The sequence below is a fragment of the Procambarus clarkii genome, chromosome 74, assembly GCF_040958095.1.
Source record: "Procambarus clarkii isolate CNS0578487 chromosome 74, FALCON_Pclarkii_2.0, whole genome shotgun sequence".
Lineage (NCBI taxonomy): Eukaryota > Metazoa > Arthropoda > Malacostraca > Decapoda > Cambaridae > Procambarus > Procambarus clarkii.
In genome coordinates, this window is record NC_091223.1 from 12,659,681 (window position 1) to 12,675,311 (window position 15,631).

The following is a 15,631-nucleotide window of genomic DNA, read 5'->3' on the forward strand; positions in this document are numbered from 1 at the left end:
AGCATCATGTGTCTCTACCTGAGATGAGAGAGCATCATGTGTCTCTACCTGTGATGAGAGGGCATCATGTGTCTCTACCTGAGATGAGGATGCTACCTAAGTTTGGATGCTTTGTACATAATCTTATAATCCTTAATACATATTTTTAACCTGAGAATACTTGACGTCGAGGTCTGAGCTATGAAGACTTGAGATATCTCTCTCTCTACATAATTATTCTCTCTAGCTTGAGATTACATTACGTATCTGTCTTTGATGTGAGGGGAATACTTTGCTCTCACCTTGAGATGAGAATACTTATCTATTTCTGATAATGAACAGGGATAACATTCTACTGCTATTGAGGTTGAATATTTGATGTACCTGTTCTTGAACTGTGAAGTGCTTGGTCGGTCTTTACTAAAGTAGAGAATACTGTACAACTGAAGCACTTGACTTCTGAGGTCAGCTGAAAGAGCTTGAAGTCAGTATCCTTGTTCACTACCTCCTTCTTCCTTCCTTCCCTCCTTCACTAGTTACCTTCCTTCATTCCATTCTCTCCATCACTTTTCTATAACAAGCACTAGGCTTAACACTAGATAAACATCGTTTTATGTGTTGAATGCTTTACACAAAATATCAAAGTGTCCCGTTTTCTGTGACGTATTTCCTTTTGCAACTGTATAATGTTATTCTTGATTTCAATGAACATTATTCACGTTTTATGTTCATCATTTGTCTGTTTATTTTTGTGTCTGACTGTATATCTCTCTGGCTCTGTCTCTCTCTCTCTCTCTCTCTGCTTCTGTCTCTGTCTCTGTCTGTCTCTGTCTCTCTCTCTCTCTCTCTCTCTCTCTCTCTCTCTCTCTCTCTCTCTCTCTCTCTCTCTCTCTCTCTCTCTCTCTCTCTCTCTCTCTCTCTCTCTCTCTCTCTCTCTCTCTCTCTCTCTCTCTCTCTCTCTCTCTCTCTCTCTCTCTCTCTCTCTCTCTCTCTCTCCCTCAGACCTTCCCTATATGTTGGTCTGGGTTAAGACTGATTTCTACTCCAATGGCTTTGTGTCTGTTTCATACAGATCGTACCCTTCATTGTGTACTGCATTGATATCCAGTAACCTTCTGGATATCAATGGATATCAATGCCACTGATATCCAGTAACTATTTCTGGGACCAACTCTGCAGTCAGTCTAGATCTTCTTGGAGTATTTTACAGCCTACATCTGTCTCTATGTTTCTCATTCATATTGTATCTTGCACAAACACTGATGTGTAGGATTGTATCCCATGATTAGGCATCAACATAAATGAGGAATATGATGGGGTCTTAAGATCGATTCTCGTGGAATTTCCCCCTCACCGCTAATCCGACGTCGTGCCTCACACCGTGACTCTCTGTCTTCTGTTTGTTAGATCCTCTCCCACCTGCGTTGGTCTTCTGGAAATTCCTGATCCTGGTTCTTGAGTGTATTTATTGGTCTTTAATGCGAAACTGTCTTGATATTTTTGGAGTTCTAGAAGCAAGCAGATTGGCCTTGTCTAACCTATCTTGTCGTCCGTTTAGCATAGAAATAAAGATGTATTCTGTGTGTGTGTGTGTGCGTGTGTGTGTGTGTGTGTGTGTGTGTGTGTGTGTGTGTGTGTGTGTGTGTGTGTGTGTGTGTGTGTGTGTGTGTGTGTGTGTGTGTGTGTGTGTGGGTGTGTGTGTGTGTGTGTGTGTGTGTGTGTGTGTGTGTACTCACCTAATTGTACTCACCTAATTGTGCTTGCGGGGGTTGAGCTCTGGCTCTTTGGTCCCGCCTCTCAACCGTCAATCAACTGGTGTACAGATTCCTGAGCCTATTGGGCTCTATCATATCTACATTTGAAACTGTGAATGGAGTCAGCCTCCACCACATCACTTCCTAATGCATTCCATTTGCTAACTACTCTGACACTGAAAAAGTTCTTTCTAACGTCTCTGTGGCTCATTTGGGTACTCAGCTTCCACCTGTGTCCCCTTGTTCGCGTCCCACCAGTGTTGAAAAGTTCGTCCTTGTTTACCCGGTCGATTCCCCTGAGGATTTTGTAGGTTGTGATCATGTCCCCCCTTACTCTTCTGTCTTCCAGTGTCGTGAGGTGCATTTCCCGCAGCCTTTCCTCATAACTCATGCCTCTTAGTTCTGGGACTAGTCTAGTAGCATACCTTTGGACTTTTTCCAGCTTCGTCTTGTGCTTGACAAGGTACGGGCTCCATGCTGGGGCCGCATACTCCAGGATTGGTCTTACATATGTGGTGTACAAGATTCTGAATGATTCCTTACACAGGTTCCTGAACGCCGTTCTGATGTTAGCCAGCCTCGCATATGCCGCAGACGTTATTCTCTTTATGTGGGCTTCAGGAGACAGGTTTGGTGTGATATCAACTCCTAGATCTTTCTCTCTGTCTGTTTCATTAAGTACTTCATCTCCTATTCTGTATCCTGTGCCTGGCCTCCTGTTTCCACTGCCTAGTTTCATTACTTTGCATTTACTCGGGTTGAACTTCAACAGCCATTTGTTGGACCATTCACTCAGTCTATCCAGGTCATCTTGTAGCCTCCTACTATCATCCTCTGTTTCAATCCTCCTCATAATTTTTGCATCGTCGGCAAACATTGAGAGGAACGAATCTATACCCTCTGGGAGATCATTTACATATACCAGAAACAGTATAGGTCCAAGGACTGACCCCTGCGGGACTCCACTTGTGACGTCTCGCCAATCAGAGACCTCACCCCTCACACAGACTCGTTGTCTCCTGTTGCTTAGGTATTCCTCTATCCACCGGAGTACCTTCCCTCTCACTCCAGCCTGCATCTCCAACTTTCGCACTAGCCTCTTGTGTGGCACTGTATCAAAGGCTTTCTGACAATCCAAAAATATGCAGTCTGCCCACCCTTCTCTTTCTTGCCTTATTTTTGTTGCCTGGTCGTAGAATTCAAGTAACCCTGTGAGGCAGGACCTGCCATCCCTGAACCCATGTTGATGGGTTCACACACACACACATCAACCCATGTTGATGTGTGTGTGTGTGTGTGTGTGTGTGTGTGTGTGTGTGTGTGTGTGTGTGTGTGTGTGTGTGTGCGTGTGTGTGTGTGTGTTTGTTACACAATAGAAAATGATTGCATTATTTTACAACTAATATAAAAATGATATTGTTATGCATTAATTGATCTTCCTTATAGTGACTTGTAACTAAATTATTTCTCCATTTTTCTGTTTACATGTTGACACCGGGATGCTGGTGGCATCCTTCTGAACCTTCATCTGCTCATCTCGGTCATTCTACGGTGTGGGTGTGGCGTGTGGGTGTGTGGCGTGTGGGTGTGTGGCGTGTGGGGGGTGTGTGGGGACAAGCAGTGGTGCCTAAGCAGCCTCCAGTGATCTCTGGGAGCCGAGAATACTACCAACACAATGACCACATCTCTCTTAACTGCACATCACCTCTGGCCAGACCCGCACTCACCCTCTCCTGGAACATCAACGGCCATCAGGTGAGTCACGCTCGTTGAGTCATGCGTTACCAGGTGAGCCACAGTCGGGCATGATGAGTTTTTAAATATAGGTTGAATTATTTTGAGGAATGTATAGTAAAGGGAATCAAAGTTGGAATGATTCATTGCAAAAAAATGAGTCAAATTGATCCAACTAAAGTTGAGTAATGTGAGTTTGAGTAAAACGTAGTGACATATATAATGAGTGTTGGATATATTGTAAATCACAGTGCAATGTCGTTAGGTTATATATGGACATTTGGTCTCTGGTATAGTTAATGGAGTTCTTCCGCTATATTCTCCAGCTTTTCATACCCTAGGAACTCACACTTATATAACTTATACCAAGTCGTGGTCCTGAGGTAAGGTGCGCTTCTTCGGAGTACCCAGGTCTGAGGGTTCGAATCCCCCTCACTGCTCCAACTGATTATTTTCTCTTTCAAATATCACGTTAGCATGATTTCCTTGCGAATAATAATAAATAAATAAATCATGAACAAATCTGATGCATCACGTTAGTGTGATCTCTGTGTGTAAATAAATCATGCTTATTATTATTTGTTTAATAATTATAATTGGTTCAGTTCTCTCCCTCTCGCCACGTCCTTTCTTGGAAGGGAACTTGCAATTAGTGAGGATCTTAAACAGTCCTCAGAGTAATATCCGCGTTGTCAACAAAGCTTTAACCTGCCAGTTTAAAGGGCTTTTGTAAAACTGTTTTCTCACATTGTCAAGTGACCTTTGACCTCTGAGAATCCCTACATAGAAGGCTTCGTATTATGTGTAATATCTGCTGAAGGAAAGAAGGAACTATCAGGGGGGAAGCGCCAAGCCATTACGACTATATAGCACTGAGAAGGGTTCAGGATAAGGATTTGAGATGGGACGGGGGAAAGGAATGGTACCCCAACCACTTGGAATGGTCGGGGATTGAACGCCGACCTGCACGAAGCGAGAAACGCACATCTGATCTCTTAAGAACTAATTCCTTTTCTCACCCTCGCGTCAGAAGCGACCTATAACAGGTCTTTTCATAAGCTGATCACTAATTGGCCTCTTAAGGTCGTTCTGCAGACATGGTAAGATCAACACCCACCTTGTAAAGACCTTCCTCGCAGTGATCATTGAGACAGCCTCTTCTTGAGTGGCTGTTGTCCGGAAGCGACATACGCAAGTAATGACTATTTCCAGGTCAATTACTGGAGAAATGTGCGTTCTTCTCCCCGCGTGTCCGTCACCGTCGCTCGGGAACTCAACCCTGATTTAATGGACGCAATTCTGTTTGGTGAGGCAGTCGGGTCCGGCGCCATCCCGTCCTCCCGCCTATCTTGAGGTTATCTTGAGATGATTTCGGGGCTTTTAGTGTCCCCACGGCCCGGTCCTCGACCAGGCCTCCACCCCCAGGAAGCAGCCCGTGACAGCTGACTAACACCCAGGTTCCTATTTTACTGCTCGGTAACAGGGGCATAGGGTGAAAGAAACTCTGCCCGTTGTTTCTCGCCGGCGCCTGGGATCGAACCCAGGACCACAGGATTACAAGTCCAGTGTGCTGTCCGCTCGGCCGACTGACTCCCCTACAACATCACTTTTTATTTTTTACTGTGTCGATCAATCCGTTAAAAATGCGACGTATTATTCAAAATTAAAGCAGCGTAATATTCCTAACGTTTCACTACACACAGAAATTACAATATTTTGACCATGTCGTAGCTCAGTCGATTAAGGCAGCGTCTGGGATCCTCTTGGACGTAGGTTCGAACCCTCGTCAAGGCCCTTGTGGATTTGTTCATTTACTAACGTTTGCTGTGCATCGGCTTCGATAGATCTGATGGGCTGGTTAGGTTCGGACGTTTCTGGGTAGTTAAAAACAGTCGCATTTCTTACGTAGTGGCAAATCAATAGAACAGGGGAACTGCGCCTTGGTGCTGAAGATAGGAAGCACGGGTTGGCAGCACTCTGGTGTCTCGCAGAAACCAGATCAGGGTTCGACTCCAGGCGCAATCGGTGCCAAGTAATTATGAAGGCCAAGGAACAAGTTATTAGAAGCTGTGAGCTAGTACATATAATTAATATGATTATCAAAATAATAATTATAATATATTATCATCCACACTTCCGTGGGAAAAAAATACCTCATTCACCCGGGCTGTAGGAGACTCGAACCTAGACTCTTGATTTGAGTCTCCTAGAACCCCGGGTGTATAAAATAACAATAATAAGAATAATAATAATAATAAATTTTATTTTTAATATGACTATGTTATTTAAAATTAACATAATCATATGTTATTATGAAATATAATAATATAATCTTTATTGACTGCGTAATTCATACATTTATTAATTACAGAAGTAACAGTCAGTTTTATAATTAACTTTATTAACATTATTAGTATTAGTATTAGTATTTAAAGACAGGACTTGAACTAATTTGGTATTTTCAGTGACCTTGGCAAGCTGAATGGCCTTAATGATAACCTGAAGTACTTTAATTAAGACATATACCATTTATTAATGACCTTTGACCTTACTGATGACCTATGTAAATGAGTACCCTGGAAACACGAACCGAAACTGTCTCTATTTTCCGCTTATTAAAACTTGTAATAAAGTTGTTACATCTTGGCTTAACGTGTTTATGACGTATTAGAACGTTGTTACAACTTGCTATATTGGTTGTTATAACTGGTTAGGTGGTGGTAAAACTTGTTCGAACGTTGTAGCAACGTCGTAGTTTCGGTGTGTGTTTGGCGGGTTGTGACCCTGCCGCCTCGAGTGACCTAAGAATGACCCCCTGTAATTGACCCCCCCCAGGTGCTCCCAAGCAGTGTAAGGACGGTAGAGCACCTGACTAACCCAGCGGGCCTCGAACGACTGACTGCCCATCTGAGTCTGCGGGTGACCCATGATTACTTCCAGGATGGGGTCATGAGTATCACCTGTGTGGGTCGCTTGGCTGACCTCTACCTCAGGTCAGCCGAGGTCATCATACGGGAACCATCCAGTCGCTGGTTTACCCCCACCAACCTCTACCACACCTCAGGTGAGAGAAGCTAAAGGTATAGATGCTTTACCTCACCTCAGGTGAGAGATATAGAACAATATGCAGACGAGGAGTCACAATAACGTGGCTGAGATATGTTGACCAGACCACACACTAGAAAGTGAAGGGACGACGACGTTTCCGTCCGTTCTGGACCATTCTCACAATCGACTTGAGAATGGTCCAGGACGGACCGAAACGTCGTCGTCCCTTCACTTTCTAGTGTGTGATTTGGTCAACAGAGATAGAATAAGTTCACAAGACCTGAAGTTAATGATAATGTTAGTTCCTGTATTGTGTTCAAGATAAAAAAATATTATTATTATTATTATTACATAATTTGGAGATAGAGACCATACACCTAAACCTAAATAATATTCAGGGCAGGTTTAGGGAAGACAATATAGGGTTACAGGATCTTGAGCTACACACTAATGCTTCACCTAAACTGTAACCCCAGTACAGCTTTAAGAGACCTCATCTGTATCCTATTTCACCCGTACTGTATCCTAATACTGTACTATGCTGAAGCACAAGAACTTTAACACAAATGATAATTTTATCAGATCAAAAATAACTTTTTTTCGTGAAGGATTAATCCGGGATTAATCCTGGTGACGTCACTCAAGACCTCCGATACGTTTTTAATTCATTTGGCATAAAACACCTTAAATAAATTATACTAAACAGGAGTTATTTTTTATGATATAGTTATGTACCTGAACAAAATAGGAATTAAATATGTATCACAGCAACTGCTATTTTGCTAAGTCTCTTCATACGATATATTACAAATTCTATATTTTTCGTTTCATTCTTGCATTGTTTATGAGAAAAAAACACTGAGTGAATCACATATCTGACACAGTATCTTCTCTAACTCTATCTCTCAGCCTCGCCTCAGCCTCGAGAGAGAGAGAGAGAGAGAGAGAGAGAGAGAGAGAGAGAGAGAGAGAGAGAGAGAGAGAGAGAGAGAGAGAGAGAGAGAGAGAGAGAGAGAGAGAGAGAGAGAGAGAGAGAGAGAGAGAGAGAGAGAGAGAGAGAGAGAGAGAGAGAGAGATGCTCATCGAAAAGACTAAACCAAAAACTCAAAGCCAAAAGTGTCTTATCAAGATTAAAATAGGCACAGAAAACCGGTCCATAATAACGTTGAAATTCTACCTTGAAATGGGGGCCTAAGAGAGCGTAATTTGTCCTAAAACGCCTAGAAATAGATTATGCAAATAGATGGTATGAATAATGCATTTATACGCACGCGGGCGTCAGGAAAGGTAAGGAGGAAGGTGGGAGCGTTACTGATACACCTTTAAGTTGTGTCCAGTAGTGGAGCATAGTGCTCCTCTGGTGGAGCATAGTGTTTCCTCACTTGGAGCATAGTATTCCTCTGGTGGAGCATAGTGTTCCCTCACTTAGAGCATAGTATGCCTCTGGTGGAGCATAGTGTTTCCTCACTTGGAGCATAGTGTTCCCTCACTTGGAGCATAGTATTCCCTCACTTGGAGCATAGTATTCCTCTGGTGGAGCATAGTGTTCCCTCACTTGGAGCATAGTATTCCTCTGGTGGAGCATAGTGTTCCCTCACTTGGAGCATAGTGTTCCTCTGGTGGAGCATAGTGTTCCCTCACTTGGAGCATAGTATGCCTCTGGTGGAGCATAGTGTTTCCTCACTTGGAGCATAGTGTTCCCTCACTTGGAGCATAGTATTCCCTCACTTGGAGCATAGTATTCCTCTGGTGGAGCATAGTGTTTCCTCACTTGGAGCATAGTATTCCTCTGGTGGAGCATAGTATTCCTCTGGTGGAGCATAGTGTTCCCTCACTTGGAGCATAGTATTCCTCTGGTGGAGCATAGTGTTCCCTCACTTGGAGCATAGCTGTCCTCCTCTATTTACACAACGTCTAGACACGTAGAAATATAATTTTTCGTCTGGTGTGTAAAAACCCAACAACAGAACAAAACCAGAATTCCTGGTAATTGTTACAGTAATCAAGGACTGGTTAGTATTAACTAGCAATAGTTAACTAACTCCTAGCTTCTTGACTAATTAATTTAGTAATAGCAATGTCTGGTTTACCTTTGTGTATTATTTTCTGTATTTTTGTGGTGTATTTTGTTTCTATCTGTGTCTGTCGGTGTGTTTGGGTGTCTATACTTGTTTCTATCTCTCTTTTGGTCTCTCTCTCTCTCTCTCTCTCTCTCTCTCTCTCTCTCTCTCTCTCTCTCTCTCTCTCTCTCTCTCTCTCTCTCTCTCTCTCTCTCTCTCTCTCTCTCTCTCTCTCTCTCTCTCTCTCTCTCTCTCTCTCTCTCTCTCTCTCTCTCTCTCTCTCTCTCTCTCTCTCTCTTTCTCTCTCTCTCTCTCTCTCTCTCTCTCTCTCTCTCTCTCTCTCTCTCTCTCTCTCTTTCTCTCTCTCTCTCTCTCTCTCTCTCTCTCTCTCTCTCTCTCTCTCTCTCTCTCTCTCTCTCTCTCTCTCTCTCTCTCTCTCTCTCTCTCTCTCTCTCTCTCTCTCCCTCTCTCTCTCTCTCTCATTGTCTTTCTTTCTTTGATTGACTCTTCCTTTGTTTCTTTTTCTATCTGCCTGTATCTCTATCTCTACCTCTATCTTTGCCTCTCTTAATCTGTCTCTGTGTCTGACGCTATCTTTGTATGTCTTTGTCACTGTCTCTCTCTCTTTCTCTGTCTATCTCTACCTCTCAATCTCTGTCATTTTAATGCCAACCAGGTTGACCTATCACCCGTAAGGACTCAATCCTAGATAATCCTGCAGCACAAATCCCTATTAAATCGCCAGATAAAATCCTGGACAATCACGTCGGCGCTTAACAATAGCTGGTGACCCCAATTATCCGGGAGTCAATTAAGAAGGAATCAACATAGAATCCATCAGTAATGACTCTACCAGCCTAACCATAAAGGGGATGATCCACGTAACCAGTGGATGGTGGATTAAATTGTTAACTAAACTCCTGTACCAGTTAACATGCTCGTTAAACTTAGGTACCTGAACCTCAAGATAACCTCAAGATAGATAACTACCTGTTAACATGCTGGTTAAGCATCCAGTAGTTAGGTCTTTAGTGGCTTGAGTGGCTCATCTTGTATGGCTTTTATTCCCCTCAGAGCTTTTTTTGGGTAATAAAGACCCAAATAAAGATATATTATAAATATCAGAAATATATTAAAAATATCAGAAACGTATTAAAAATGTCCGAGACATATTAAAGATATATTATAATAGCCAAAATATTGTAATTTGCATATCACGAGGGCCAATTAAGTAACCAATACCAAACAAGCATCCAAGGCTAAAGCAACTCACTAGCACTAAACAAGTGTCTAAGGAAATATCCATGTAGTTGTATCTTCATATGTGTAGATATTCACCCATTCCACATATGTCATATGGTGCCTCATTTCCATCCTACGTTCGTTCGCTACGAAGCTTCAGTTTACAATTGCAGTGTGCTATTAATTACCCGCCTGGTATACAACACGCCAAATAATGCACAGAGCAGAACATTGCAATAAAGACCACTATGACACTACAATACAATTCAGCATTGTACATTATAATGAAACAGCACACATGCACTACAATGCAATGGAAAGTAATTCGGCACCATGTTATTCAACATATTACTAGAATACAACAGTGTTTAATACAATACAAACATTTCCATAATTCAACAAAATATAATACAAATTTTAATATAATGCAAAATGGTAAAAATACAATATCTTTTTTTATATTAATATAACACATCTATAAAATAGAATGTGTCTGTGTGTTTGTCTGCCAAAGGTTGGAGGCCAGGCGCTAGACTCCAGCCTCAGCCAACTTTCCAAGATGACGCACTGGAAAGGGGGGAAAGCAGTCACCCTTTAGGAAATATCTGCATCTATAGCAACCCCCTTCCTCCTTCCCTTGAGATTTTTATAAAGTCTGAAATTTTGGATTTGTTTTCCATAGAGTTTCCTGACAGAGAGGGTATATTGTGGGGAGACAGGCCAGGGAAGACTGTCTGAGCATCACTCCTTAATTGGGTACCTGGTTGTTAACCGCCTGGCGAGTCGTGTTCCAGGGGAGACTAAAGTAGAGTAAGGATCACCATGTGTGAAGGGAAAGCTCTCAGTCCTGCTCACAGGGGTCAGAAGTTGTCAGTTATGTCCCACCTGTGTCACGATGCCTCCACAGTGCCATAGTGGAGACGATGAGAGAGGGAAGGATAAGGGACAGGAGAGGAAAGGAGGGAGAGAAAATGAGAAAGGGTGTGGAAGAGGGGTGAATAGAAAGGACGAGAAAAAGAGATGGGGGAAAAGGAGAGGGAATATAGAGAAAGATAAGTCAGAGAGAAGGGGAGTATAGGGGAAGAAGGGAAGCAAGAAGGAGAAAGGGAGAGGGCGTGAAAGATACTCCCGGCACAACCGAGAACCCCATGAATTAAAAACATTAAAAATCAATTATCACTTAATACAACTTAGTAAAATACAATAACAAAAATTACCATAATACGACACAATTCATTGCATTAAAAATCAATAAAACACAACACAACGCAACACCGTATTAACGGATTTCAACAGCTTACGATGAGGAATAAAAAGTCACTGAATAAAAATGTGTTAAACATTGTATTTACAATGCAACACACTGCATTATAGAACAGATTATAACACGATGGAGTGTAAAACACCTCTATAAATGCGCCTTAAAATAACACATTCAAAAACCAGCACAGAGCATTGTTTAACAAAAAATTAACTATAATGCCATACATGACCAAAAACTCAAAACAATAATATGTACGATAATACACCACAATGCCTTACAATAGAGCACCATAGAGCATCACACAAAAATACAATTAATACAATAAGAACAATACAACAGCTTAAAGCCTCAATACAATAGCCAATATGGGATCTAATCGGAATATCTACCTCCAATGTATCATGCTAGCATATAACTAATTGTTATTGTCAATATCGTACCAGTCTCTCACCTCTAATATAAATGTGTTCAGTCTATGTTCTTCAATAACAAATATTATGAATGTAGGGCAATCCACTCTGGCCAGAACTATGACGTTGTTCAAAATTATTTATGAACTAAGCTTTTAAAGCTGAACATTCGGAAATATTGGGTAAACTAAATTTTGCTGCAGAGAATAAATTGTTTGATTTTTAATGATTGTGTCGCTGAAAGGCAGAGGAAATATAACGGTGGTGAGAGAGAGAGAGAGAGAGAGAGAGAGAGAGAGAGAGAGAGAGAGAGAGAGAGAGAGAGAGAGAGAGAGAGAGAGAGAGAGAGAGAGAGAGAGAGAGAGAGAGAGAGAGAGAGAGAGAGAGAGAGAGAGAGAGAGAGAGAGAGAGAGAGAGAGAGAGAAAGGGAGGAAGGGGACATTTCAATTATATATTCTTAACTCCACGATAACATTTAACCTACCTTTTATATTGACAAATATAATTAACATCCATTCTAGTCTGGGAACACTTATGACTGGAACACTTATCGCTGTAACACTTACGATTGGAACACCTATAACTAAAACACCTGTAACTGGAACACCGCTAACTGGAAAACATCCTACGTGGAACCTCCTAAGTGTTCCTATGAATGTTGAACAGTCGCATTAACGACGTTGAGGTTGAATATGTAACACAAATAATATTCCATAAAGTTCCCCAGTCACTCTCCACTCTGATAGTGTCTCCACTGATCATACGAGGCAAGGAACAGCTTGTCCCATGGCTTGTCCAAGCGGCTGTCGAGGCCATGGACACATTTGTCAATTTTAACACAATGTACATTCAAATTTGTTATTTTTATATATAAATTAATATTATTATATATAAATATCTGGTGTATCGTTAGATCTTGAGGTTATCTTGAGGTTATCTTGAGATGATTTCGGGGCTTTTAGTGTCCCCGCGGCCCGGTCCTCGACCAGGCCTCCACCCCCAGGAAGCAACCCGTGACAGCTGACTAACACCCAGGTACCTATTTTACTGCTAGGTAACAGGGGCATTCAGGGTGAAAGAAACTTTGCCCATTTGTTTCTGCCTCGTGCGGGAATCGAACCCGCGCCTCAGAATTACGAGTTTTACGAGAATTACGAGAATTACAATATCTAAACTAAGTTCGGTTAGGTGTTTAAGTTCTGTTGGATATTATTTGAATTTGAATTATGTGGTGAAGCATTTAAAGAGTTCGATTCGAACCGAGGTTGTCAGCGAAGCACTGTTCGATACATTTTCGAACATCATCAGTTGTAAGCCTTATGTAACAGCCTGTCAACTCGTCCTCAGCAATAATGCCCAAATGTTTATTTCATTCAAAGGTCAACCCCACCCCCCCTCCGTTAATGAATGAACAATGGTTAACACAAGACTCGCAAGAGATGATGTTCGGACATTTCTTGAGCAATGCTTCGGTCTGAAAATGCTTTTAAATTGAGAAGTGAATGAAGTAGGTGATCCCTAAGATGGTCGGAAGATGAGAGAGCTCCAAGCCCGCCAATATAATAGAAGGGCTTTATTATGTCCCTCAGTGCTTTACTGATTGGACGAGTTTACAGTTTCCAACCAATCAGAATTAACCTTTGTATGACCCTTTTGCGTGTTCTCATACACGTCGTGACAGAACTGACGTCAAAGTAATACTGAGAACAATCTTTTTTTTTCATCATAAAAATGTATTTTCCGGTCAGTATAAAATAAATGAAGCCTCAGCATATAAAACATATCCAGAATGAAATAGAAATTCCACATCGAGATACATAAGGCAGAACTACCTAGTGTGTGGCACTTACGAGGGCAGTCATGAAGGACTGTCACGTATTACTTTTCACATAATACTTCCCCCAGCTGGTGGGCAAACAGCCCACCGTCCGGGGGTCAGGGCATCAGCTGGGGGCACCAAGCAGAGGGCATCCGCTAGGAAGAGGGTTGTGGGATTGTACCACTCTGGGACAACAGGATAGTGTATCCTCTTTACCGAGACGCTAAGCTGCTTATATTCTTGCCCCGCTCTGCCGTAGCCAGCAGACCTTCCTGCCTTCCTGAATGTCTGCCTGTCTGCCTGCTACCCTGCCTGTCTGCCTCAGCTCTTCTGCCACTCTAAAGCAGTCATGTTGTTTCAGTTACCTTGCGTTCATGTCTCAGTCACCCTGCCACCCCTGTCAGTCACCATGCCTTCCTGCTTAGGTCATCTTGGTACACTGTCTCAGTCACTCTGCTTATCCTCCGCAATAATGTTGGATTGACACTCAATTGACTTTATTTCGCTCTCGTGCATTACGTGTGTGTGTGTGTGTGTGTGTGTGTGTGTGTGTGTGTGTGTGTGTGTGTGTGTGTGTGTGTGTGTGTTCACTAATTTGTGCCCTTAGGATCAAGTTCTTGAACCCCCACCTCCCCAACCACCAACAAACTCTTGCAATAAATCTCACCCCATCTAAAAAAATAAATAATTTTTATAACAAATTTAGTCCTCGTCTTTTACAAGGCTTTCTTGATAGTTTAATGTAATGTACCCTGCTATTTTTTCCCTATAAACAGAGCAATTAAACCATCAATATCTGCATTTCAACATTATTTGTCGCAAATCTATAATTTGCTGCACATTCATCTCACAGACAAGGCCGTCACCTAAATACATTTTTTATTTAACCTTGTCCATATTCAAGCTTTTCAATTTCAGTATTCATTTAGCCCCGTGTCTCTAAACTCTTTCTAACTTGTTGATACGTTGACGCAGGTGGGAGCCCTGTACCACTGTTGAATATTTCAACTCTGACGAAAGTTATGAATAATTGGTTCAGTATTTTTTCATCCATGTAATTGAATAGCAGAATAAAGTGTACTATCGTTGCATAGCGGACAGGTACTAAACCAGTTATACAGGGCTTTTGTGGGGGATTTTTATCTTTTATATAGTTTGGTGTTCATATTTATTATCAGGTTCTTTAATATCTTAAATTCTTTATTATCAGAGGACCTTTGTTATCACTGAATCTTTATTATTGTAGAATCTTTATTATCACAGAACATTTATTATCTATAACCCCTTTTTATCATAGAACACCTTCTTATCTTAGAACCCCTTCTTATCATAGAACACCTTCTTATCTTAGAACCCCTTCTTATCATAGAACACCTTCTTATCTTAGAACACCTTCTTATCTTAGAACACCTTCTTATCATAGAACACCTTCTTATCTTAGAACACCTTCTTATCTTAGAACACCTTCTTATCTTAGAACACCTTCTTATCTTAGAACACCTTCTTATCTTAGAACACCTTCTTATCTTAGAACACCTTCTTATCTTAGAACACCTTCTTAGAAGTTTTATCACCTCGGACCCTTCATCATCTCAAAACCCTTTATTATTTCAAATATCCATATTGCCTCGCACCAAGTTCCATTACATGACACTTCTCCAAGTTAATTTTCATAAACCATATAATGTTCCTGCATGTGAACACTGCCCAGCTCCTCCTGGCGCAGCGTATTGTCCTTTTTGGCTCTTTATTTACTTTGCTATTAGCAATCATGAAAATATTTTGTTCAATAAACCTTTGAACAAATTATTTCTCTACACTTAAACTTTGAGATCAATTTCTATCATCAAATTCGTAATTGCTGTTTTCAGTATTTTATTACAATAAAAAAATTGTATTAATCACAAAATCGTGTCTGTTGTATTATCTTATTTAATTAAACGAAGGTAGTTTGATTTCTTGATTACTGCAAGACTTGATTACTGCAAGACTTGATTACTGCAAGACTTGATTACTGCAAGACTTGATTACTGCAAGACTTGATTACTGCAAGACTTGATTACTGTAAGACTTGATTACTGCAAGACTTGATTACTGCAAGACTTGATTACTGCAAGACTTGATTACTGCAAGACTTGATTACTGCAAGACTTGATTACTGCAAGACTTGATTACTGCAAGACTTGATTACTGCAAGATTTCCCAGACTTTGAGTCCAAATATATTTTGTAAAAATTATTTATCTTTAGTTTTTTTACCGACTTCACTTATCATGAAGAATAATCTGTAGTTAATGGTATTGTCTCCAGCTCATTTTTCGT

The 15,631-nt window shown here is 41.2% G+C and overlaps 1 protein-coding gene across 1 annotated transcript in view; it reads left to right on the top strand.

Moving 5' to 3' along the window:
* Positions 1 to 15,631, top strand: part of LOC123767315 (uncharacterized) — a 311,605-nt gene that overhangs the window by 287,786 nt on the left and 8,188 nt on the right. The window contains exons 5-6 of the mRNA XM_069312935.1: positions 3,355 to 3,488; positions 6,303 to 6,531. Coding sequence (XP_069169036.1) covers positions 3,355 to 3,488; positions 6,303 to 6,531 — 363 coding nt within the window. The remainder of the gene's footprint in view (positions 1 to 3,354; positions 3,489 to 6,302; positions 6,532 to 15,631) is intronic.